This window comes from Haplochromis burtoni, unplaced genomic scaffold (genome assembly GCF_018398535.1).
Source record: "Haplochromis burtoni strain Fernald_Lab_line unplaced genomic scaffold, NCSU_Asbu1 Contig_15, whole genome shotgun sequence".
Lineage (NCBI taxonomy): Eukaryota > Metazoa > Chordata > Actinopteri > Cichliformes > Cichlidae > Haplochromis > Haplochromis burtoni.
The window spans coordinates 1,465,781-1,492,477 of NW_024582376.1; the positions used below are offsets into that span (position 1 = coordinate 1,465,781).

General features: G+C 39.9%; 3 protein-coding genes across 5 annotated transcripts; 2 read left to right on the plus strand and 1 right to left on the minus strand.

The window, feature by feature from the left end:
- Positions 1 to 91: 91 nt before the first annotated feature.
- LOC106632443 (multiple epidermal growth factor-like domains protein 6) lies at positions 92 to 10,553 on the minus strand. Its single transcript, XM_014329937.2, has 24 exons — positions 10,249 to 10,553; positions 10,030 to 10,132; positions 9,829 to 9,916; positions 9,400 to 9,588; positions 9,195 to 9,300; positions 8,833 to 9,066; positions 8,639 to 8,740; positions 8,218 to 8,409; positions 7,973 to 8,083; positions 7,297 to 7,489; positions 6,930 to 7,066; positions 6,217 to 6,441; positions 5,872 to 6,013; positions 5,629 to 5,752; positions 5,056 to 5,247; positions 4,801 to 4,938; positions 4,454 to 4,636; positions 4,128 to 4,322; positions 3,810 to 3,958; positions 3,559 to 3,727; positions 3,314 to 3,448; positions 2,999 to 3,151; positions 402 to 603; positions 92 to 246 (listed from the first exon to the last, which is right to left on the minus strand). Exons 1-24 carry the CDS (start codon positions 10,331 to 10,333, stop codon positions 92 to 94), a joined length of 3,702 nt encoding a protein of 1,233 aa, XP_014185423.2. The 5' UTR covers positions 10,334 to 10,553.
- A 412-nt stretch (positions 10,554 to 10,965) lies between these two features.
- Positions 10,966 to 13,751, plus strand: LOC102305931. Of its 2 annotated transcripts, none has more exons than XM_005915833.2 (10): positions 10,966 to 11,123; positions 11,237 to 11,542; positions 11,633 to 11,683; positions 11,786 to 11,818; positions 11,970 to 12,086; positions 12,208 to 12,232; positions 12,344 to 12,384; positions 12,475 to 12,519; positions 12,623 to 12,735; positions 13,620 to 13,751. In XM_005915833.2, exons 1-10 carry the CDS (start codon positions 11,075 to 11,077, stop codon positions 13,749 to 13,751), a joined length of 912 nt encoding a protein of 303 aa, XP_005915895.1. In that variant the 5' UTR covers positions 10,966 to 11,074. The 2 variants fall into 2 exon arrangements, with proteins under 2 accessions (XP_005915895.1, XP_005915896.1); XM_005915834.2 differs by having other exon boundaries at positions 11,970 to 12,080.
- Positions 13,752 to 14,149: 398 nt separating this feature from the next.
- spa17 (sperm autoantigenic protein 17) lies at positions 14,150 to 23,951 on the plus strand. Of its 2 annotated transcripts, none has more exons than XM_005915837.3 (7): positions 14,150 to 14,305; positions 14,519 to 14,601; positions 15,593 to 15,754; positions 17,507 to 17,659; positions 18,697 to 18,858; positions 19,373 to 19,416; positions 20,150 to 23,951. In XM_005915837.3, the coding sequence occupies exons 1-7, from the start codon at positions 14,152 to 14,154 to the stop codon at positions 21,876 to 21,878; spliced, it is 2,487 nt and encodes an 828-aa protein (XP_005915899.2). In that variant the 5' UTR covers positions 14,150 to 14,151; the 3' UTR covers positions 21,879 to 23,951. The 2 variants fall into 2 exon arrangements, with proteins under 2 accessions (XP_005915899.2, XP_005915898.3); XM_005915836.3 differs by having other exon boundaries at positions 14,519 to 14,598.
- Positions 23,952 to 26,697: the final 2,746 nt, after the last annotated feature.

Below are 26,697 nucleotides of genomic sequence, written 5' to 3' on the forward strand. Positions count from 1 at the left end.
CACATTTCTGCCCCTTTAAACAAAAGAGAATAATTTAATAGTGAAGTGACATCTGCATTTAAAATCACAAATATGATTTATTTGTGTTTAATTATATTTTTATACCTGTTGTGTTTGAGTAAGTCCCATCAGGGCAGAGAAGAGGAGATGCTGAGCCCATTGGACAATAATATCCAAGTGGACAAATGTCACCTGTCACACCATCAGAGGGCGCTGAAACCACTGCCCCTCCAGAACAATAATATCCTATAAATCAGAAGATGCAAAGGTTTAGTGACTTCTTAAACACTGGAGAGCGTTTCATCCAATCAGTTTCTGTTTTTCTGCTTATTTTAGTGATAGACACTATGGCAATGACAGATATACACAGATCACATCAGGCACTGCTGACACTTCATTACCTATATCACAAATTTCAGAAGGCTGGCTGAGTCCAGTACTGTTACAGTAGAGTCCTGGGGGGCAGGATAAACAAGAGGACCAGGTTTGGGCTCCCACTGTGTTACTCCAGGTTCCCACAGGACATGGGTGCTGCTGTGGGTACTTGGTTCCTTGTGGACAGATGTAGCCTGCAGGACAGACACCGCCAGACGCCACAGCCACCTGTGAGAATGATGGGGTGATTATAAGGTGACTGAGAGCAATTAATCGGCAACAATTTTCTAAATAGTCCTTAATAATAGTAAATATCTTTGGGGTGTTTTAGTGTTGAACCAAAGAAGCATTTTGAAGAAATTAGCTTTGGAATACAAAGAAGTTTGATCATCTGACTGTTCTAGTCAGAAGTTTAAAAGTTAAAGCTGTGGGCTGTTCGAGTTGGAAGCTGTCATTAATTTCCTACGCACTATCAGCAGCCTATCCAAAAAGCACTTGGGTTATTTATTTAACTAATGCAATTCAAACTAAACAGGCCTTTAGATTCATGCTCATATCAAATGAAATTAGCAGTCAAAGTGTGTGGAAAATGAATAGCTGCCATCAAATCAACTGCACGACACTAAAGCAGACACGTTCAACTTAAAAACCAGGACATTTCCACCTCTTTAATTGCCTTCAGTTTTTCCTTTTCTGTGCTCCTTCCCCCGCTCATATACTGCACCATGCTGACAAATTGCTTCACTTGAGCAAAAGTGAATTATAAGCATAACCAGAGGTGTGGACTCGAGTCACATGACTTGGACTCGAGTCAGACTCGAGTCATTAATTTTATGACTTTAGACTTGACTTGAAAAAATGTTCTAAGACTTGTGACTTGACTTGGACTTTTACACCAATGACTTGGGACTTGAATTGGACTTGAACCGGTTTACTTGAAAAGACTTGATATTTTACCCCAAATATAAAATTTAACATGCATATTATATAGAGATTGAAAATGTGACGTCATTCACGGGTAGAACCGCAAAGGATTCTGGGAACTCGTGGCAAGCGGTACTAGCGCACGCAGGCTTTCAATTAAAATCAGTTATACAGCGATAAAAAGAAACACAAAAATGTCAAGAAGCTGTTGTATTATTAACTGCAATAGCCGGTCGCATGACAGCCACGGGAAGCCGACGGGTAAAGAGATCGGTTGTTACGAAGCAAGTCTGGCGCTGAACAGAAATTGTCGCGCTATGCTCCTTTGTTTATTGTGCATAAATAGTGAATTGTCCTGACACAATATTGCGTTTCGCTTCTGTTATTATGGTACATTGACAAAAACATATACTTTTATTCACAGGATAAAACAGGTTTTTTGTATCACTAATTGCCCAGTACGATTACAGCATACAGTATTATTGTCACTGCTACATTTCTGTGATGCTACCAGAAATTATTTCCACTACTAATTAATTACCGTTGAGCTCAAAGGTTATATTAATAAACGGTTAACGAATGTGTATTTATGACGACGATTTGTGAGACTGGTAAACTTATGATACGTACGATGGTCTTTCGTTCTACACGGTGCATTTCAAGGTCCTGCACCCATCCGTCGGTAAACTGTACCTGGGCTTGTTGCAGTGACCTGAAGTTACTAAACTTCATGAGTGTATGCACTCACTCCAAGAACCGTATGATTATAAATATGCATATAAATATGCTACGATGAGATAGCTGACTTCATCTAACTAGCAAATGTTGTCCAGGCTACGTTGGTGATGCAGTTTTTTTAATGTGTATGATATTTTTGTCATGCGATTTTAAAGCCGGTCCTACAACCGCATCCAAGAATAACATGCAGCTTATCTCAGAACTGTCGGTGAAAATTATTCTTGGAGCTAGGTTTAATTGAGCTGCATTTTAAAGAGGTGCAATTTCACAATTTGTGTATATTTTCTAAGTTCACTATTTTGTCATGTGTTGAGAAAAACACAGATTTTAAAATTACATGGTCTAATATTTACATTTAGCATAACTGCAACATTATTTTTTCGTTTTTTTTTTTTAAAGACTCGAAAGGACTTGAAATTCAAAGTTTCAGACTTGTGACTTGACTCGGACTTTTACACCAGTGACTTGAGACTCGACTCTGACTTGCCTGACATTACTTGAGACTTGACTTGAGACTTGAGGATAAAGACTTGAGACTTACTTGAGACTTGCAAAACAATGACTTGGTCCCACCTCTGAGCATAACTCAACAACAAGCCCGTAGAAGAAGAAAAAAGTCAAATATTTCGCCATTTGAAACTCTTCGGAAATCGATATGGTAAATATAAAGACATTTGAGACCAGTGTCTGAAAAGACCATAAACCAATAAAAGCATGACAATAAATATATGATATAATATTTCAGTACCTGTAAAATAAGGAAACTGTAATTCTTAATGAGTCTGCAAATACAGATACTGTCCCAAAAACAAATAACTCATTCTGAGATGAGCTACTACTTAAAATGCCTTTATAGAATTACAGTTTTCTGTTAATCTCCAACAAAGAAAATCATCTGATCCTTTTCAAATAAGATAATATTACCACATAGTAAATAAAATTATTATTCATTAAATCTTACTGGTGAGGCAGTGGAAGCTCCAGAGGTGCAGTAGTGTCCTGGGTCACAGAGACCCTGAGGTTCAGAAAGACCACTTCTGCTACAGAACAAGCCTGCATCACATGGCCGGCAATGCTGCACAGCATCACCACCAGGCTGGTCAGAGTAAGAGCCCTGAATAATAATCACATGGAATCATTTTAATAGGGTGGGATTTATGGGAGGAAATTCAAAATCATGAAGACAGAGTGAAGAAGTAAAACGTGCAGCGAACACTGACACTCTACAATGACACATCCACAATTTCACACCACATGAGAACATGAAGGTACTCACTGAAGGACATGGGTGAGCAACAGTGGATCTTAGAGGACAGTAGTGTCCTGTGGGACACAGAGGTGGCTGGGACAAGCCTGTGTGGTTACACAATCTGCCTCCCTGACACTCCAAACATGACTGTGCACCTCGACGCTGCCGAGCACAGACAAAAGAAATAACCCTTAATATACCATTAGCCTATCATCCAATCATAAAGAAATACAGGCTCAGTGTAGCAGCACTTGGCATGTAGTATATCCTACCGGCTGAAAATAACCAAGAGGACATGGCTCTGCCCTGGCTGCCCCTTTTGAAGTGTAATGCCCTTCCTCTGCTTCATTCTGAACAGGTGACGCTGAGCCACCAGTGCAGTAGAAACCAGGAAAACAAGGGGCTGATGGTGACGTGTTGTTAGAACCTGCACAATAAAAACTGACAGGGAGAGAAACACACTGACTCATGGAGTAGAGGTTTCAGCTGTACATAGTCCTCCAAAACAAATCGATAGGATTACCCTGGCGGACAGCTAGTACACTCCTCAGGTCTGCTGAGGCCAGTGCTGTTGCTGAAAGTGCCAGAAGGACAGGGGAGAGGAGAGGGCGAGGCTAAAGGACAGTAACTTCCTGCCGGACACAGACCTCCAGTTGGTCCATCGACAGGAGTCTGGCAATAAGAGTGAAGAGAGGCCAAAAACTTACTGCCGCGTAATGAAATCCTACAACATAAAGTTGTTATGTGTTGTATTTGTATTTGTTGATCCCAACAAGTAAAGAAAATTATTGGTATACCCTGAATAAATACAGAATAAATGACTGTAATAACATTAGCATACAGCAGACTTGGCTCCCTCTCTGCAGTAAAAACGATCTCTGCAGCTTCCAGAGGGCTCTGAAAGTCCCACTCCAGTGCAATACTGGCCTCCGCCACAAGGGGTGCATTCAGACCTATCACTGAGAGCAGAGCGAGAACTGTAGGTTCCTTCAGGACAAGGTTCAGGAAGAGAAGTGCCGTCTGGACAGTAAAACCCCTGAACGGAGGCACAGAAGGAGAAAAGGAGCCATTTGTGCCTCTGGTGTATTTGACATAAACAGATTCAAGCACACTTAAAAACTGTCTCACCCATACAGCAAAACAGTTTTTTAAAAGTCTTATTCTTACTTGTGGACATACTGAAGGAGTGTGAGTTCCTGGGCTGCTACAGTAATGCCTGGATGGACACAAAATACATGCCTCTCCACTTTGACCAAGTGTGTTGTTTCTGTATTTGCCAGCTTGGCAGGGGTAGGTGAAGGGGTAACCGGTCCCAGCGGGGCAATAGTGGCCATCGGGACACTCCTCTGTCTTAATATAGGACAACATAATAGTGGTTATGGTACTTACTTTGAACATGCAGTCTTCATCTAAAATCACTATTAGGTAGAAACTTGTGAACAGTATTAACAAACTGACTATAATTGGTAATGGTAATGCTGTCTTTCTGATCATAAAAAAATCTATGGTCTTACAGGCCTGGTAATAGGCTGCTCCTTAGGTTGTTGGGAGTAACAATACTTCCCCTCAGGACACTGGATACACTCACTGGCATCACGCAAGCCAGGAAATTCACTGTAGGTGCCATTGGGGCAAGGAATGGGATTGGGATCCTGTGAGTAAAGACTAAATGTAGTTTAAGAGGTCAAATGTGTCCAAATATGAAAACATAAGTACATAACTTTAATTTTTTTTTAAGTCTCTCCTGAATTTATCAGTCTGTGACTCACAATGCCTCCTCCGGGGCAGAAGAAACCTCGAGGACAGAGGGTGGCTGATCGCTGGGGGTCTCTGGCCAAACCCTGAGAGCAGAGAAAACCTGGAGGGCACACCATGACACTTAGCATGGCTTCCTCACTAGTGGTCTCATTACTGCAGAAGTGGCCCTGCAGGCATGGAGAACACTCTGCAGATCCCTCATCCTACACACAAGAGAACGTGAAGAAAGAAAGCTGAAGTTAAAGATATCAACCAGTATGGGGGAGGGATACAGCAAAATAGACGTTGAAAACGCAAAGGAGAGGGGGATCTAATTTGGAAGATGCTGGAAAAACACTGACACTGCTTCAATATTGCGAGCAAAATATTGATTTATGAAAGAAATTGACTTCAAAAACTCCTCTACCTGACATTTACTGATATACGTTACTAAGTGAGCAATGCAAGACGATATCATGTGGGTGGGAAATCTAAAAATAGGACAATCAAAACAGCTACTGAAGGATGAGAATACAAAGGCTTTAGTTTCCAGAGGTTCTGTCAGGGGTCCAGTCACATTGGATGTTTTATAGTTAAGATCTTACAGAGTAGCTGCCAGCTCCACACACTCTGGGGCTGACAGTGGCTGAGTGGGGACAAAAATAGCCAGCAGGGCAAGAAGAGCAGTCCTCAAGCCTCCGACCTCCTTTCAGACGGCGAAATGTAGAGCTGGAGATGCAGGGCAATACACTAAATCACACTCATTAAACCAGCTTAATGCTAACAAAAATCCATATCGTCATCATTCTCACATTTTTCTTTATGACTGACACACAATCACTGCTTACGGTGGGCAAGGTGAAGGTTTGGAGGTGCCCTGCTGACAGAACGAGCCCTCGGGACATATCAAGCAGTCATCTCTGCATCTGTTACCCATTTGGATGCTGTAGGTGCCCTCAGGGCAAGGAAACTGGGTGCCATATGCAGTCCCTGGTGATGCAATATCGACATGATTATATCAACACGAATGACTCATGAATACAGCTCGGGTAGAGAAAACAAATCTCATTCTACAAAATTAATTTCACATGGAAACCTGTATTTATCTCTAAGAGCATGCAATGCTCATAAAGGATAAAGAATGTTAGCTTTTTTAACACACATATATACATATATAACATATTCATGTTTACCTTCAGGACAGTAGTGTCCAGAGCTGCATCGACCTGATGGAGCTCCTGAACCAGCCAAACAGTACCAGCCATGTGGACATGGCTGGCACTCACTTTCAGCCTCCAATCCACTGTGACCGCTCCATGTACCCACAGGACATTTGTACTGGGTGGGGAACATAGTTCCAGCAGGACAATAATGTCCAGGAAAGCAGAGAAGTGGGGGTCTCTGGATATCTCCAGTTCCTGACAAATAAGAATTAACACAGACAAGTAGATTAAGGTGACACTAATATATGACAACGTTATTAAACAAATATCAACATGTGACAAAACTTGCATTTTCTTTTGCTTCGTCTTCTTTTTTCTTTTTTTTAATAATGACTTTTGTGGATTTTAGTTGTTTAAATGCGACATCTTTTAAAAAGAAGCAGTGATGATCAGTTCTTAGTTAAAACATTTACTGTAATGTGAATGTCATTTATTCCGGCTGATTAGCAAACTGTAACAGTTGTGTAGTCGTAATCATAATGCATTTGAAGTCTAGAAAAACAGAAACCAAATATAATGTCTCATATCACAAATATATACACTCAGTTCGCACAGTATAGTAATACAGTTGTATACATAATTGAGCTTTGTATGAAAACCTGACCTGAATTCATATCTTCAGATACTATGAAATATCAAAGAGTACTTTTAAAGGTTATCTGAACATCTATATGAAATGTCACCTCGAAGACAGGCATATCGTGCTGGACACTGCTGACACTGTGAGCGGTCAGTTAGGTCAGTGCGATTGCTCAGTGTCCCCGGTGGGCACGCATTGGATGGCGCGTTTGGTTTTGAAGACCCAGGAGGACACACAAACCTGTCAAGATACGGACAAATTGATCAAAGTCATAGAGTAACAATGTCAAGGTGGGTTGAAAAGGAGCAACATAAAAATCAATGTCTCAGTGGCTAAATGCAAAAGTTACAGGGCTCCCTTATGTCAGATTTACAGTACTCTAAATATAGGAATACAATAGCACTAAAGCATGCTTGATTAAAAAAAGAATAAAACAACAACATTTTTTTAATCTTGAGATTGCAACTTACCCTTGCATGCAGTCTACATCAGGGGCTCTCAGGGCTACCTGTGTGCAGGCCTTTCCTGCATAGCACTCTCTGCAATCAGCCACCTCATCCTGACCCTCTAAAGGGTTGAAGGAGCCCGGTGGACAGGGCACTGGGTCACTTGTCCCCACAGGACAGTAGAAGGCAGCAGGGCATTTGAGACAGTCTTTCACACCTGGGGGGAAATCCTACTGTCATGGCAAAGATACTACAGGATTAAGGCAAACAGTAAATCTGCTCCATAAATTCCTATGCTGTACTCACTGCTTGTGCACATAGTTAGGTTTCTCTTTACAGTCACCCATCATTTTTCTATACTGGGCTCACTGCTACAGCTTGCCATCGGCAGTTGTTTTTGTATTGCTAAATTAGATGTTTTTCTATTTGCCCTCTCAGTGTCCATCTGTTGCAATAAACAACACCTATATTTTTATATAATCACTGGGATTTGCTGTGATAGAGCGCTATAATATCATATTAGGCTGGGGCTTTTGTGAAGGAGTATAAATTCATTTCAAAAGAAAATATTTAGTTTGACTTACTAAATATAAAACAGAGCTTTGTGTCTACTATAGTGTATATATAAATCAGTAATAATAATAATAATACTTATAATTATTATTATTAATAATAATAATAATAGCATACTTAAACTCACTTATCGCCCCTTGATGAGGGGTGAAGGTGCCTGGAGGACATATAACTTCTTCCAAAGTACCAGCAGGGCAGTATCTACCCCGAGCACAGGGCAAACCAGGACTTGATGACCCTGTTTACAGATACGCACACACACTCTAAAATCTATATTTCATCTTATTTCTTCAACTATGAAAATAGTTACTTTCTGGGACACATCTTAATATTTTTGCCAAGTGAAGTCAGTTTGTTAATGCTGAGACTTACCTGCAGGACAGAAGCGTCCTTCCCTACATCTCTTGCATCCTGCCCTACTTGTCTGACCCAGTTGTTCCCCCGCTGTGCCAGTGGGGCAAGGTGACCCCTGCGGGGTGGCAGTGCCCTCTTCACAGTAATAGCCTTGTGGACACAGGAACTGGGAGGTGGGTCTCTGTGAGGTACCTTCCAGACAGTAAAACCCTAGAGAAAAAGTATTTTTTATACAATGCTATGTATAACACTCTTCATAGAAGAACATTTTAAGAGGATATTATACAGTCATACAGTCCAGATAAACTATTACATTTGCTTTCCAAGGGTTAGGTATGTTATAGATATGATGAGACATACTCTTCTGCACATATATAGTTTTTGCACATGGACAAACAATTTTACCACTTGTCCAGATGCTTTGCCACCATTCCTTTACCTGCAGGACAGATTGTGCAGTCTCTCAGTCTCTGCAGGCCTTCTTTAGGGCCGTAAGTACCTGCAGGACAGGGTATAGCTACCCCTCCCACACAGTAATGACCTGCGGGGGTAAAACACAGGTACATTTGACATTTCTTTGGTAAGTAAAGGAAATTATAAGATGAATGATAACATGCAGCACTTAACACCAACCTAATGGACAGACCATACAACCAAACTCTTCTGTCACATCTTTGTATGTTCCTGGTCGACAGGTGATGGACTGGCTGGCTCTGTGGACTGGCTGGCTCCAGCGGGGGGTTATAGCTCCACCACACAGTATGGATGTGTTATTACAGCTGCTGCAGTAAGCCTGTCCAGGTGTAGAAGACCAACCAGGAGGACAGGGAAGTGGCTGAGACATTCCACTATCTGGACAGTAACTTCCTAAGAAACAAAGAAAAAAAGTGTTTTTTACATTTTCATGAGAACTTTTTAGTTGTAAATAAAGCTATTTATATCAAACTTCTTTAAATGTTTGGGAGCAGAAGATTTGTTTTGTTTGTCTTTTATACCTGCTGGACACTGCACACACTGGATCGTACACATAGTAGAATAAAAGCCCAGAGGACAGTCGTTACACACGGTGTGATCTGGATTGGGCTCCTTGCCAGGTCCACACTATAAGACATGTTGACAAAAGAGAAGAAAAAAAAGAATGCCTCAAATGCACAGAATGTTGGAGGATTTAACTTCTAATCCACTATTATTAGGTCTGACCCTATAAGGGAAACCCGAGGTGCAGACAGAATCCACAGGACAGCTCAGACACTGCAGGACCCCCTCTGGCGAATGCTGTCCTGGGGGGCATAAATAAAGAATCCCAATGGTTGGATCACATGAGAAGCCTGCAGGACACAGCTTACAATCCACTCGTTCCTCTGAACTGATGAGATCTGGAAAACAAGGCTGCGACATAAAGAAATGAGCAATAAGAGCACACATGATGACAACAAAACAGCTTTGTAACTAATTATTCATTCCTGCATCACTCTGCAGTCACTTGTCTTCACTTTGGCTCTTCTATGGGCTCTGCTATGACAAGTCATCATACTGTAGTTTAAAAAACATGCATTTTCTCTTAATTTGAAAATAAAGCATGAAGCCAGAAGTGTTTTTGTTGTTTTGTTTTGCATTAACATGTCTTACCTTGCAGTCAGTGATACTGCTCTTCCCTGTGTACATGTTGAATGTTCCTGCTGGGCATCTTTGCGGTGCAGGTGAATTGCCAGAGCAGCTATAAAACAAAAATAATTTATAATTTGTATAATTTATTATCCATTTTATAGAAAACTCTCTTACTAGTGAAAGAATACAGATCTAACAGTTCAAAAATGGTTGATGACTCACAAATGACCAGAGGGACACTCTAAGCAAAGCTGGTGGGAGAAGTATTTTCCTCCTGGACACTGATCCACATCTGTTTCCTCACTGAGGGGGTAGTCTGCACTCCCTTCAGGCGTTACATAAATTATTGTTAGAACAATAGATAGAACATTCTCGTGCAGTCAGTGTGGTTTTGGTAGTTATTTAGTTTAATTTGTCAATATTTAAAAAGGAGTTGCTTACCTGAAGAAACTCCAGACTCCGTCCGCAGTAAAAAGATAGCAAAAGCTAAAAAGAAGCGCAGGTGTATTATTTCCCATGAACACATTATTGCTGAATCACTTAGAAGTTGGTAACAACTAAGTTAACGTTAAAGACTTAATGGAGTTAGTCTCCCAGAGTGATCGTTTAAAGACTTGAAAGTGAGAGGCCCCCAGCCACTAAAAGTGAAACGTGCATGAAATCTGATTCCCAGGTGGTTGCTTCAGCTGACAATAGTGTGCAGTAATGTTCGGTAACTATATCTGCTTCTTTCAATAATGCATGACGCGTTGAAGTTCACCTAGATGGTGTCTCTGCTGGTGGATCATTTAAATTATTTATGTTGCTCTTGTAAGTCATTAAGATGCAATAAAGAAGAAACTGGGTTTTTTTAAGGTATTAAAAATGAAATTAAATCAATTCCATTGCCAAACATTAAATGTTTAATCACATAAGACCAATTATATTTTCACGAGGTAAAAATTTTAGGATAAATTATTTAATTACGGTGTAAAAGGAAATTCAAATGCAGCCTCTGTGGGTGCAGTGAGGACTAGTGGATCTGCAGACATTTTTGCGCCTGCACTTTGCAGGATGTCAGGTGCAATAAATGGAAAGTTATGAATATTTTTAAACAGCAACGTAATCTTTGGGTTACCACTTCCTGTACCCTCACTCAAGCGTTGGAACATGTGTGTGGGTACTTAAGTGTGTTTGTGCAGGTGCATGCATCACCAACCTACAGGAGCACAACAGATCCAGTTTCATCTTTTGAGGCAGGAGAAAATTAGAAAAACAGAGAACAACAATGAACAGCTCAATCTATCTCACTTTACTCTTTTTTTGGATGACACGAGGTAAAGTTTATATGATGTTTGTTATTGCCCTGGGCTTTAGATATTTCAAACACATTTATTTAGACAAATGTGCGCTATTTGAGGTAAAAAAAATTTATTACCTTTCTTCACAGATTGTGTAAACTGTATTTACACGAAGACACCCATTGATTTAGTGACTGTGGAGTTGGGGGACTCCGTTACATTAAATTGCACTTACAATTGCTCCAGTGGATTCGTTCAAGGCTACTGGAGTAAAGCGCTCGACATCTTTGGCTGCCACATGATGTTTAGAGAAGGCAGCTTTTGCACAGTGTTTCTTTGTCTCACCAATGTGTCCGCGGGACATCTGAAAAACAACTACACTTGCTACACAGTAGATAAAGAGGATCCTCAGCTTCAACAAAAAACAGAGCGTCTCTTTTTGCTTCAGCTTCGAGGTAGATAAACTTTAGTTTCTGCAAATATGTGCAGCTGCTCAATAAAGAGGTAAGCAAATTGGATTTCACTTTAACTTTTCCTTTTTTCAGCTCAGAGAAGTCTTCCAAACACAGATGCTCCAAAAAATTACAACAAAAATGGTAAGAAGCTGTGATTTGAAGAGATGCAAAATTTTTCATAGCTGTAGCTGAACATTTTTGAGCATGACTTTCATTTAATATATTGCATTCTTCATTCTTCAGCATCTTTTCCTGCCAAGCCAAATTCCTCTGGAGGTGAGATGGGACTCTGAAACAGTGGATATTATGAAAACTTTTAAAGAGAATCATTGTTACTTATTAACATCTGTATGGAGAAGGGAGAAGTAAATGTTTGCCTTTCGATCCAGTTCAGTCTAAGTTAATACTGTTGTTTCCATGTTAACAGGAGAATTTACTGGAATTAAGGTTTTGGCAACAGTTTCTGTAGCTGTAGCCCTGGTTCTTGCAGCATTGGCTGTATACCTGTGTTTTAATCGGAACAGACAGAACTGGAACGGTAAAGGTGATCACAAGATATTACACTGTGAACATACACCAGCTTTAAAAAGTTCTGAATGATAAAATATACACAACTGTGTCCGTATAACTATTTAACATTATATTGATAATATCTCATATTCCAGAGGAGCCTGTTGTGTCCAAATTGGAGTGAGTACAATTTCAGAACTTCTCTTTATTTAAATCTGAGTTCAATTACCTTTAAATGTTAGACTTGCAATATTCTTTATTGGGCCTTTTGCTATATGTTTTCCTTTTCAGCTCACCACAATCACCACATGTAGCCCAGCTACAGATAAAAGGTAAACAGTTTTAAATATCAAATGTAAAAGCGACAAATACGAGCTTCAATTTTTGTTCCTTCTATTATTCATACCTGTCCTATTTCTCAGGGTCAACACAAAGTGAAAGGGTGACTTTGAGGATTCCTCCGCCAGGTAAGACAATCTCAACACTTTTCATTTGAATGACACCTTATCATCATCTACCCTATAGAAACAAAGACAATAACTAATGAAACAAATGCTTTCTCTGACCCAGATAATGAGAGTGATACTGAAGTTCCTTACGCTGACATTATGATCACCGTCCGTGGTGTCAGCACACCAGAACTCACTCAAGTCGGCTACCTGATAGCCGGAGACCAAAAAGAGGTGAGAGACAAAGTAGTAAACATGTTTGTTACTTGTGTTTCACTGAGCTCAAAACGTTATTTCCCATGCTCTATTACCAGCTACTTGCAGTGTGCTGCAGCTCACATACCTGTGCATGATTCTGAATTGCTAATTGCAGAATATATAAGCAATGAGATTCATTTTATATCAGAAACGTTCATGTGTTCATCTTACTTGTTCAAAAAGTTTCTTTTACTCATTTCATATGTGAGGAATGCTATAAATAAAGCTAAAGCAAAAATAGAATATTTTTTAAGGTTTTAAACAAATTGTGGCTTTTTTTTATTTACGTGTAATTGTAAGGCATGTGTGCAAAGCAATTTTTTGAGTGGTTACCTTCTTTTAAGTGGTTACCTTGTATAGATGTGCTTTGATAATTTAGAAGAAGAAAAAAACAGAAAAGCCTACAACCAGTATTTCTATTACCAGGGTTATTTTATCTAACTAAAGGTTAACTAAAAACTAAAAGTGGATGTGAAAACAAACAAACAAACTTTAATTAACTCAAAAACACAAACTTGAAAAACTAAATAACTAAAATAAAAAAAAATAAAGGAAGTTTTAGTATTTGTTAGTTTGGTAAAAAAGAAAATGTTATCACAGCTTATCTGATGAGGTTTTGATTACTAAGACTTTGAATGTCTACAAGACTGAGTCAAGTTTTTTCAAAACGTTCTGTGTTTTTATTATAATACCTGTGCTGATTTCCATTAATCTTGCCCATATATACGTATATTTTAAAAAAAAGTCTAAAACTGTAAATAAATAAATAAATAAAAGCTAGTAAAAAGTGCGAAAGTATAAAAACTCTGTTTATAGCACAAACACATTAGGGGTCTTTTTTTATCCTTCTTCCCCTCCAGCGGTGGGGAGATAAACCGAGGTGTCACCTGCAGGCCTCTCGTTCAGCTGACAGACTGCATGTTCCCCAGGTCAGAGAGGTCAGCCGCAAGATGAGCACCAACTCTGAGTATGCAGTGATCACCTACGCCTGACTTCGACTGCTGCTGCAGAGGAATGTGAAGAAAAAATAGAGATGTGTTTTTTTATGTATATATGGTTTTGAAGGATGTACTTGTTTTCCATTTATGCTTTTTTTATTCTATTGTTCGCGTGGTGTATCTGTATTGACGTTTATATTCAATAAAGCTGTCATTTCTTGACTTTCATGTCATTTGACCCTTCCTGATGGCCGTAGTAGCGCTAATCGTTGCTTAGAAACAACTATCAACAAAACACTCCGGGGTGAACAGTTGGTTTGGGGTTGCTGCCAGTTTTTAGGTATCCACTGTGACTAATTCATAAAAAATTTTGTTAAGGTTTCTGGTATTCTGAAGTCAGTTAATGAGAGTCGTTTAGAGCTAGCTGTCACAGACGTTTGTGCCCCCTTAAAAAATGGCAGTGCCTTTCTCAAACACTCACCTGCGGGTCCCGCGAGGATTTGGTACCATACTAGAGGGACTGACCCGTGAAGTCCTACGAGACCAGCCTGAAGACATCCCCAAATATGCCGCGCAGTACTTCGAAGCTCTTCTAAAAGAAAGACAAGGTAACTATAACTTTCTAACTTTTAACGTGATGAAGTAACAGTATGTCCCGTTCAAAGATTTGTGTATGTTTCTTTTCTTCGCTAAATACTTGTAATAGTTTGCCTATCATATTTCCCATAAGCTCCTCGAAATTACTAGCATGTCCTTGTGACTTTGCATAATGTAAATGAAACTGAATTGACCTGAAAAGTACGGCTTTTCTGTCATTGCAGAGAGTGGCATGGACCCTGCCGAGTGGGCTGCTAAACTGGAAGATAGATTCTACAACAACCATGCGTTCAAAAGCCTTGAGGTAGTTGTATAAGTTTAGGTAATGGTCGCACCATACTTGTGCAACCTCATTCTCCAAAGAGTTGGACTGCTGTGTAAACTGTAACACGAAACAACATGCAGTGATATACAAGATACTCAATAAGAAAAAAGACAAACCAACTCTGTGTTTACCTGAAAATGGTACCAACAGATATTAAAGGCTGAAAATAACTTTAAATTTAATTAGAATTTTATATAAATGTAATATCTGCTCATGTTTAATTGGACAAAACATTAAAAAAAAATCACCAAGAAAACTGCGGGCTAATGTTCCAAAGACTGGTTTTGAAAGCATATGTTGCCTTTAGTTGCTCGGCATATTATTTCAACAGTTGTTGTTCTTTTTTGTCATATATTGTGGTTCCAATGGGCCAGAAGTTTTTATTGGATGACAGGTTTTAACTGCAAACAGGCCAGTTTAGTTCTCTGACCTATACTGCAAATGTGTGCTGTTGTAAATACAGTGCCTTCTCATTTTTATTTATTTTTTTAGTTTGTCGCACTTAAATGTTTCCAAGAAAAGATTTCATTTATTATGAGAAAAACCTACCTGGTGTCATGACATGGTCTAAAGAAACACAAGAACAGATAAGAAATAAGGTCTGCAAGTAAAAGACAAAAAAAAGTCCACCTCAAAATGGCTCAGAAAAACAAAATCAAGGCTTTGGGTTACCTAGTCAAAGTCTGGACTTAAATTAGATTGATTCCATTTGCTATGACTAATTTCCTTCGGGATTAATAAAGTATTCTGATTCTGATTCTGAAAAACAGGCTGTTCATGCTGCAAAAACCCTAGTCCTCCAATGCGAAATAAAACAAAGACAAACAAGGTTAACTTTTTACAAAATGTGGTCCTGCAATCTGTGAAGCTTGAGATCCTGCCACCAGTGTTTGATAGAGAAAAGAAATCTCATGTGACCATTAAATCTGCTCCTCTACCATCATAAACTAGTACTTGTTGGTCTTCTGAACAGGAGGAGTGCAGCCAGTCCCAGAAGAAGGAGGACATTGTGGACATCATGGACATCCCCCTGGATGATCCCGAGGCCAACAGGGCTGCTGCCAAAATTCAGGCTGGCTTTCGTGGCCACATGATTCGTAAGCAGCTGAAGCCAGAGGTCAAAGAAGGAGATAAGGTGAGCAACATTGTGTTCAACAGCAGCCAGTTGGACTGAGCTTGGGTATGAGAGATATAAGGCAGTTAATGAGGGCTAGGTTGTTTAAGCATAAACCAATTAAACATTTTAGGGAAAATTTTCAGAGTTTAAAAAAATTAATTTACTAAATAAAAAGTTTGATATTGTCTTTGATGCAAGAGGAAATTTTAAGGGAAAAACTCAGTTTTACAAAAGATAAAGGAGTGTTCTGAGAATTAAAGCAAAAAAAAAAATTATAAGTGAAACTAATTATTTTTTCTTCCTCATTCTTCAAACTTGGATCAAGCTCATTGCACCACAGACTTAAGCACAGTCATAGTAAGGAGATTTGAAGAGACATTTCCATGAATTGGACAGCCTGTTCAACAGCAAGACGGCAAAGATCCAACTTTAGTACTACTCCTACATTGCAATAGAGAGACCAATATGACCATTGCTTCTTACAGTCTTGCTGCTGTGTTTTATCGAGAGCACTTTTTGAGTCTTGGGTCTGTCTGATGAAATAATGAGGTTTAAGGACAAAAACACAATTTTTCTCTCATTTCTGGAAATATTCATGACTATTCGAGGATTAATTGCACTAATGTGCCATCTTAATAAAACATCTCTTGAGTCCTACCATTAAAGCAACTGAATAATCAGTACATGATAAGCAAACAAATTTTATGCATGGTCTTAGGCAATTTAACATAGTTTGATGTTTTAGGTATGCTCCAAAACCAGTTTTCCATTTACACAGTAGAGGAAAAAAAAATCAGTTTAAATGGTATATTCGTCTTCTTCTTCTTCTTCTTCTGGCTATTCTTGTTAGAGCTCACCACAGTGGATCTGTTTCCATCTCACCCCATGGTCAGCATCCTCCTTTATCACAGACCCCCGGCATGTCCTCCTTCACTACATCCATAAATCTTATCTGTGGTCTTCCTCTTTTCCTCCTGTTGGATAGCTCCATAATTAACTTCTTTTGTCCAGTACATCTCGCCTCTGTTCATGTCCTAACCACTCTAACGAGCCTTGCCTCTCTAACTTTGTCTCCAAGCTGCTTTACCTAAGTTGACCTTCTGATATACTCGACTTTATGCTCTCCTTCTGTCACAAATCATCTCTGACACTCATCCCCTCCCACTCCACCCTGCCTGCACTCTTTTCTTCTTAAACTCATATACCTTCGCTACCTCTACTCCTTGCAGCTTCACTTACACCTGTCTCCCTCGTATTCACACATATGTAATCTGTTTTGCTTTCCTTCTCTCTCACTGCCTCCTAACATGCCTTCCGCCTTTACTCTTCATTTGTCTTTGGCTAACAGTAGCACAGTTTCCACCGGCACCCTGTTGGCAAACAGCACCAGAGGCGGTCATTGTTAACCTGGGCCCCAGCTGATCCGGTATGGAAATCTCATTCTTGATGTTTGTTCGATTTGGCAAAGATTTTAAACTGGATGCCCTTTCAGCAACCATCCCCATTAATCTGGGCTTGTGACTAGAAGTACACTGGTTTGAGGTGACAGTGAGCCCAACTGCAGTTATGTAAAGCCAATGAGAAGCTCTGTAAGCACAGTTCACTCGAGTCAAAAAAAGACTGTACAGCATCTATGGTTAACTTTAGAAAATATGGTCCTGCGGTCTGTTAAGCATGAGATTCTCCCACCAGTGTTTCACACAGCAAAACTTTCTCATATAAGCATGAAATCTGCTCCTCTACCATCATACTTTCTGGTTCTCTTCACAGGAGGAGTGCAGCCGGCCCCAGGAGGAGGACATCATGGACATCCCCTTGGATGATCCTGAGGCCAACAGAGCTGCTGCCAAAATTCAGGCTGGCTTTCGTGACCGCATGAATCGTAAGAAGCTGAAACCAGAGGGCAAAATAGAAGAGGAAAAGGTAAGTAAAATTGAAGATAGCAGCCAGGGGGCCTCAGGTCAGTGGTGTTCAACTTTGGGATAAGACATGTAAGGCGGTTAAAAAGAGCTAATCCTATCAGGTACAACAACTACACTTAGTGAAATTGGTAAGTTATAAGCAAACTGCCACTTACATTCATCCTGTTGTATTTTACACAGAGCACTTTTGAGTTTTCCCAGTTTGCATTTGAGGTTTTATGAAGTAATGAGGTTTATGGACAAAAACACAATCTTTTTTTCTCATAAATTCAAGACTTTAAACCTCATATAAATATTCAAGACTATCTAAGGAGGCTGAAAGTTTGTAACATAAAAATAGTCATGATGTGCCATCTTAGGGAACAGTCTCTTGGGTCTTGCAGCTAAAGCAATTCAATATTCTATATAAGATAAGAAAACAACTTTTGGCATGCTCTTCAATAATTATTAGCGTAGTTTTGATGTTTCAAGGTGGTTCCATTTACTCCATAATGCAGGAACACAGGCCATTTTTTCCCATTTACACTCCAGGAAAATATTTCCTCTAAATGGTATACATAATTAAATACACCTTTTAGAGCCTTTTTGAGGCTAAGTGAGATTAATGAAAGACGTAGCTGACTAATTTAACCACAGGTGATTTAATCTTTCAGGGGGGTTTTCTGGTATATCTGCTTCCAGATATACTTTAAAACTGCTAGTGATAAAACATTTTCATCAGAGCTTTTTCACAGATGTTTGTAAAGGCAGATTGAATGGTTGCTGTTTTATTTTCTACACCTGTGGAAATGGTGTTGACTTTTGAAGTGACAAAGAGCCCCATTGCACTTACTTAATAACAAGAATAACCACAATTTGTTTGCTGTCAAAAAAAGCAAAACAAATGTGCAGCTATATGGTTAACTTCACAAAATATGGTGCTGCAATCTGTTAAGCATGAGATTCTTCCTCCAGTGTTTGATGAAGAAACTCGTTCCCATATGAGCATGAAATCTGCTCCTCTAGCATCATAAATTCATACTTGGTGGCTCTACACAGGAGGAGGGCATCCAGCCCCAGAAGAAGGACATTGTGGACATAATGAACATCCCCCTGGATGACCCTGAGGCCAACAGGGCTGCTGCTAAAATTCAGGCTGGCTTTCGTGGCCACATGGATCGTAAGAAGCTGAAACCGGAGGGCAAAATAGAAGAGGAAAAGGTGAGCAACACAGGAAATGTGTTTAACAGTAGCCAAGGGGACTTAGGTCAGTGTTGTTGAACTTTAGGATAAGAGATATAAGACAGTTAAAGAGGGCTAATCCCATCAGGTGCAACTATACTTAGGGATCTAAGGTAAGTCATGGAGAATATGGCTATTTAAGCAAAAACCAGTTTTATTCTTTTTGGAAAAAACTTTCTGAGATTAAAGTAATAGATTTGAACTGAAAGGTTTGGGGTGATGTTTAAGGGTTACATTTTAGGTGATTTATTGTCCCTTTCTTAAATTAAAAAAAAATATATCGCCACACGGCTGCCAATCGATATACAAATCAGCACGGCATTTTTCAGAAGATATTAACAATTCTCAATTTCAGCACTCGACGTGATGTCTTTCTTCCAACTAATTATAGGGTTTAAATCATTTGCAAATCAAAGCAGATTGTTTCTGTTCAGCAGCTACTTTCAGTTCACTGTTGCAGACTTTTCTTTGTGTCTGTTTGTTTGTTTTTCAGACTAACACTTCAAAAGAAACAGCAACAGAGGTGACCGTTTCCAAGTGAGTCTCATGTGATGTGCAGTCAGGAGGCGCGAGTGGAAAGGGAGAGGAGGAACGAGAGGGAAAGGACAGAGAAGAGTGATGATGATGAAATACAGCATCTTTTTTTTGTTGCTGAAGTGCTTCTGGAGTCATTTGGTTTAAGGTTTTTTTTTTGTTTTTGTTTTTTGTAGGCACAGTTGTGGTTTTGTGTCGCTGTGGAAAACTAGAAAAGAAAAGTCACGTGACTGCAGTTATCCTCGCAATAAAACTGATATTTTTTTGACATGCACTATAACAGTCTCATGGAAGCTGAACGTTTTTAAAACCAGAAATAATCAGTATTTTAAAATGAATGCTGTAGTGTAAGAAGGTTTGCAATTAATTAATGTTGCTAATGCAGTATTAAGCTTACATTTAGTTCATTCTCTTTATTTAATAGCCACACATCCTATAGAAATTTGGCATTTTCAGGGGATGTTATCAAGAAAAGGGAAAATACATTGTGGAACAAAAGCCTAAAATACCAGAAACTCATCAGCTTAGTAATGGAATCACTGTTAGATTTGCAGTGCCAAGGTTGAGGAGAAAGGGAAGAACTCATCAAAAAAAGACCACCAGCTGCAGGAAGATAAGCATAATTTCCAGATGAGTTTTACAGAGGCATCATTACATGTTCTCTTTTGAAAAGCATCGTTTTGCTCTGTCATTTCATGAGCATTTTAATTGCATAAGTTCTATTTTTACTTTTTAGAGAAAAATCATTTGAGTCCCGAATTGAAGACAAATCAAGTCGTTCAGATGAAATCTCGCACCCTAATGTCTCAAAAAAGACTGAAAACACTGACAATGAAGAGTCAGTCTACAGGTTCCGAACAGCAGCTGCACAGTCAGAGGAACCGAGTGGCACAGACAACCAAAGCGATCCAGCAGTAACTGTATTTGATCAAGTTGACAGGACGGCTAATGAAACTGTTCCAGACCAAAATATACCTCACTTTGAGTTAGAGCCCACTGACTTGTCATCATTCAGAGGGCTGTCAAATGTGGATGTGTGTGCTCTGGAGTTAATAGCATCAGAAGATGAGGAAGTTAACAAACAAGGACCAGCAGTTGCACACGAGGAGCTTGTCGATTCAGGAGAAGAGGAAAATACTGAAGTTGTAGAGCCAGTGGAAGTCATTCAGTATTCTGGCCTAGCTGATGTGGATGTGTGCGCTGCAGAGCTTGAAGGAACAGAGGGAACAATGAAAGGAGCAACTGCTGAGAATGTTACACGTGTTAGTGAAGAAAATCTGAAACACCAGCCGGAGGACATTCTTGTAAAATCGTCAGTGGCTCAAGCTGAAATCACTGAGAACAACCGAGAACAAGCAGAGGATCAGCCAGACAAAGGAAACGAGGAAAGAACAGAGACTGAAGCTTATTCTGGGGAGACTCATGAAAGTGTAGCTCATAGCAGGGGTAGCTTAGATGGTAATGTTATTCCAAAGGAGGATTCTTTGGTTGAAATTAGCTTTAAAGATGTTCCAGAAGCTCAGCAGATTAGTAAGGCTGCGGAGAAACAGCCAGAGGAACAGAGTTCAACAAATGCCTTACAGATGGACGTATTAGAAATGCGAGAGAAGGAAGAGTCAGAGGACACTACTGCAATTCCAACTGGCCACTGTGTTGCTGATACACAAGGCAGCCATAAACATGAAGCTGAAAAGGAAGTTAACAGGGCCAAATGGACAGATGACTTCAATTTAAGTGATGATGATGATGATGATGATGAAAAGGAAAAAGGTGAGGACACCAGCTCATTAAATCAGCATAGCACAGAGGCAGAAAAAGAGAACCAAGAGTATGAAACCAATCCTGCAATTGAAAATAATGAGCAGCTAAGTGAGGCCATATTTCTCAAGAGTGAAGATTCAGAAAAAGAGACAGGCTCAGATGACCCTGATTTCAAAGAAGGCCACATGACAGATGTGGTTGGAGGAGATATCGAAGAAACTCACAAGAAGGTTTACAGCAAGACAAGGGATCAGGAAATTAATGATGGTGGGGCGGAAAATAATTCATCACAAGCAACCCAGTCAAATACATCAATGGCTAGAATGGGGGCAGAGAGAGAAGTCTTTGAGGAGAGAGCGCAACATCCACCGGAGGAGAACGAGGAGAGTCGGATAACACTTGTATGGTCGCAGCCAGAGGACACAGTGGAGGAAAAAGAGGTCACATCAAAGGAAGGAGAGGAACTTGGAGAGGGGATGACTGACTCTGAAATACAAGAGAAAAGTGCCATGATGCATGAGGAGGAGAACATCACGCTCCCTCACAGTGCAGATTGGGCTGCTGATGTCCACCAAGGAGAAGAAAAGCTACCTGAGGACACCACAGTGCAAGAGAGTACTGACAAGGTAATCTTGATTCTTTTTAACACTGGGTGTTCACTCCTCCCTTTATCGTTAAAATGTGAAAGCTACTTTGCATCTTAAAGGTATTAATTAATAATTGTACACAGTAAAGACATGACCCTATTAAAAAATTAGCAATAAACTGGCAGCTAACTTCATGCCCTCCACTTTCTGTTAGCCAGCTGAGGATGAATGTTTGACACAGAGATTGCTTTAGCTAGGCTACAGTTTGTTCTGTTTCCATTCCTGTCTCAGGTAGCCTATATAAATAACCTCTGTGAGGACAAGCCTGATCAACAGAGGCCTTCATTTTCTTCTCCCTTGGTGGATCTGGGGGTGGGTGATTGAAAATACCTTCGAAATAGTTCCTTTTCTGGATGACTTATGGTAGTTTGCACTTATACTTTGAATGTCATTATCTCAGCTGAAATCTACAGGAATTTCACATTCAAAGTTAAGCGCAATCAGTCTTTTTTTCACATTTGGGCACGCGGAAGAGGCCGTCGGAGGCCTTCACTCCTGCCGCACTCCTCCTGGGAGCCTCCACTGCCTCCACAGATTGAAGCTTGATTCTCTAATCTGTCATCATAAAAGACCAACTAAACAATTTGTCTTGTGAATTAAGCCTGTAATTTTTTTTATTGCTGTCACAGTTAGCCCCGTCTGATTTGTCTGGACCAACAGGACTCCAAACACACGCGCGCGCGCGCACACACACAAAGTAGGAGTGTAGGAAGGGGTACTGACGATGTTACTATGGTAACCCCTCACCATCCTGCTCTCTTCATGTCGTCATGGAATTAATAGGAGATGGTGATGCTGATAGTTGCTAGGCACCCTCTGTATCAGTAATCTACCTTTAATAACAGTTTTAGCCGAGTGATTAAACATCAGTTTCTGTATTTTCCTACCTAGCGATGGATTTGACTTTAGCTGAAACACAGCAAAACTGTGGAGTGTATAAATGTAAATCCAGCTGCTCAAGCAGTAACCTAGCAGCTCTCCCCTGTAATGTTGGACTGTTATGCTTTTAACTGTCTATTTACAACTGCCCACAACGAAATTCCTATACATTAATCATCTCAATACTGTGTTAGATGCACTCATGAAAGCAGGATCGACTTCTTAATTCATTCCAGTGAGTATAAATATAAATACCCAGTTTGAGAAAGTTAGCTGATCGATAAAGCAGATCAGCCCAGTGAAATTAGGCGTTTGCATAACTTAGCATATTGTCTGAATGTGAATGGCAAGCAAACCAGCAGGAGTGAGTTAATGTCAGAGATATAACTCAGATAAATGGATGTTTTCTGTTTCTCCCTCTCTCTCCGTCTTGTCTCTGAGGCTGGCAGAGGAGTGTGGGCGGCCATACCAGCTGGGATCAGAGGGATGGAGAGGGCTGTTAGCTCACTCTGCCTCTAATAAATTTATAACACCTCCTAGTGTAAAATAGCCCAAGATGCTTACACAGTTTTATTTTCACACTATTTGTAGAATTTTCAAAGTCAGCATTTATTGTTTTATGGCCATCTGGTTTACATAGTAATTCCAAGTTTGTCACTTGTTTTTATTTGGGGAGTTTGTTATTGTAACACTGCAACTTGTGTGAATTTTAATGGTGCTTGGTGCATGTGGTAGTCTTTCCTAGTTTGCATCCAGGATGAATTAAGTTGTGGGAAAAACTGTCAAGCTATAAATTGCTGAGAGAGAAATAGAGCACAGTCCAGCCTGTTTCGTTTACTTCAGTCATCAGGTTGTTCTTAGTGAATGTTAAGCTCTGTTACATGTTTGTAACTGTAAAATGAACACAGTAGGTCAGAAACCCTAATGAGACTGAAAAGATGAACACATGCTGTTATGTTTGTAGGAGGTCTCTCTTTCTCTCCCTCCCTTCCTCTTCCTCTCTCAATCGCTCCCTTGCTGCCGCTCTCCCTCTCTCTCCCTCTCACTGTATGTCTCTCTCTCTCACTCTGTGCGTGAGCGGGTGTTACTGAACATACAGTGATTGTTAGTAAGAGCCAGTGAGACATCTGTATTATACCGGAGACTCGTTTAAAGAGAGCTTTTGCTTGGTCCACATAGAAATTCGGGCACAGAAGTCATAGCAGGTCATATCACCTGAAGACTGAAATCATCTCTGAGAGTAAGAAATGGACTGTCATAACGTAAGTACGAGCTTCAGATGAACTTTTTCAAAAATATTTTTCGATCTATTTTTAGGCACTGATCAGTTTTCCAGGTGGATGCATGTACAGTTATAGTTTGTTAGTTGCCAAATGTGGTTGTCCTCGGATGCACACCGCTGTGTGTGTTTTTCTTTTTGCCTTGAGTGCAGTATATGGTAGCCACTGTGGTTTCATGGTCCTCAAATAATGATCTTTTTTTCCACATAAAGGCTTGTTATAAAACTATTTCGAGCTATTTTCATCACATTAAAAGAGAATTTTCACCAGAATATTTCAAATCAATCTGAGTCAGAATAAATCAAAGAGCCCTCGAGGAACTCAATAACAGTAAGACTGAGAAGGTGTGTTGCCAGAAAAATCCAGTGCAGCAGCAACCCTGCACCTCTGCTGCTGTGAAAGATCTGGATTCGGGCTGCTCAGTGAGCAGTCAGACAGAGAGGCTAATGAATGCTGGCTGAACAGGTGGGTGGTCACACTCCTACACTGGAGGGGTTTCACTGGAGACATGATGCACTGCTTCACTGAGGTAGTGGGATGACAGTGGGATCATTCTGTGGGCTGCCTTTGTGTGAAATGTCAGTCTGTTACCATAAGCGAAGCACGGGGTGTAGCTGATATGCGTTTGCCACACGATTTGAATTGGTGTTTACATAACTCGTCGACAGCTTTGGCACTCTTCCACTGACAGTTTGTGACAAGCCAGAATTTCCACCCACCCTATGTTTCCTTTGGGACAGTGGATTCTGTACTTTTAGTGTCTGAACGAGAGGCTGCTGTGACTGCGACGCTTTCGCTGGGTCATCCTTTTGTTTTTTTTACGCTGAATGCGGCAGAATTACAAGTTTATCTTTTCTTTGAAAGGTAACTTCTAACTTCACTTAAGCTTTGCTTGATGAAACTACAGTTATCCACAAACATTAAACTACCACGCAGTCTTTTTCATCAATTTTGTGCATTGCTTTATGTTTTGTGATATGAGAGATAATGGCTTTTCCAGGCTAAACGATGAAATCAGCAGTATTATATGCTGTATGTGACAAGAGGGGAAAGAGTGAGGAAAAAGCGGGCCATTGACCTCCTAAGAGCCCCAGTGAAGTTGTGTAACAAGAATGAACAAGTTGCTTGCTGTCAAAAAAGACAGTGCAACCTATATGGTTAACTTTACAAAATATGGTCCTGCAATCTGTTATGAACATGAGATTATCCCACCAGTGTTTCATGAAGAAAAACATGAAATCTGTTCACTCATACTTTGTGGTCCTCTACACAGGAGGAGTGCAGCCGGCCCCAGGAGGAGGAGGACATAATGGACATCCCCCTGGATGATCCCGAAGCCAACAGGGCTGCTGCTAAGATTCAGGCTGGCTTTCGTGGCCACATGACTCGCAAGAAGCTGAAGCCAGAGGACAAAACAGAAGGGGAGGAGGTGAGCATCACTGGGGATGTGTTCAACAGGTCAGTGGTGTAGAATCTAGGGATAAGACTTTAAAGGTAGCCAGCCCCAAAAGGAGTGAAATAAGGTAAGAGAACAGGTAAATTTATGAGGAAAAAAATTACAGTACTCGGAAAAACAAGACTTTTTCTTTGTCACTTTGCAGATTCGTGTCAAACTTGTCACACCACACACTGCTGTAAATGACCTGATTATGTTATAGCCTAATTTGTAATCGAAATAACAAAATTTTACATTTTTGCTGTGAATTGCACAGCTTGTTCAACGGCAAAATGGCATGATGAAGGGATGAAGCCGGATCTAATCCAGTTTTTTTTTAATCGATTTTTTTTTTCTTTAATTCAAAACTTTGTCCTCCTCTTTTTTTTAGAAGGTATAATCTTGGAAATATTCAATATTATCCAAGGGGAATAAGACCTTGTAACATAACAGTGACACTAAAGTGCCATTTTAGTAAACTGTCTCTTGAGTCTTGCAGTTAAAGCAATTTAATATTCTCCAAATGATAAGCAAGCAAATTTTAGGCTTACTGTTAAATAATTTAGCACAGTTTGATGTTTTAGGGATGTTCCAAATGCTGCATAATGCAGGAACACGAGCCATTTTTTCCCCATTTACACAGCAGGAAAAGAATCAATTTAAATTGTATACATAATTAAATACAACTATTAGAGCCCTTTGAGGCTCAAACCAAGTGTGATTAATGAAATACATATCTGACTCATTTAGCAACAGATGATTGACTCTTTGAATTATTTTTTTCTACTACATGAATCTCTTTCCAGATTTACCGTGAAAGCGCCGGTGATAAAAGACTTTAATCCGAGTTCAGTTTAGTTTCAAAAATGTCAAGCTACATTGTCACAACAGATGCTTTTTTTTTTCTTTTCTTTTTTTTTGTAAGCAACTGTGGAGAAGTGTGAAGACTTGTTCTGTTTCAGCTCGAGCACACGCTGCATTTAGATGGATTTTCTGCCTTCTGCAAACCAAGATCAAAGATAAAAACAGTAAAAGTTAAACTCCCGAATCTGCACATCTGCGTTCCTTCAAATCATAGTTTGTCTTTTTAAATCTGGACCACTGGAAACTTTTTGAAGATATAAAACTTTTGAATCCTAGCTCTCAAAATGCCACTTTTTCCCCCCTGTGAGACAAAGGAGCTTTTTCTTTGGGGATGAGGTTGACACAAGGCGTCTACGTCAGTGATTCTTCCTAACCCAGTTGCTGGCTGCCTTGTATCCTTATGTAGGAGAAGTATTTA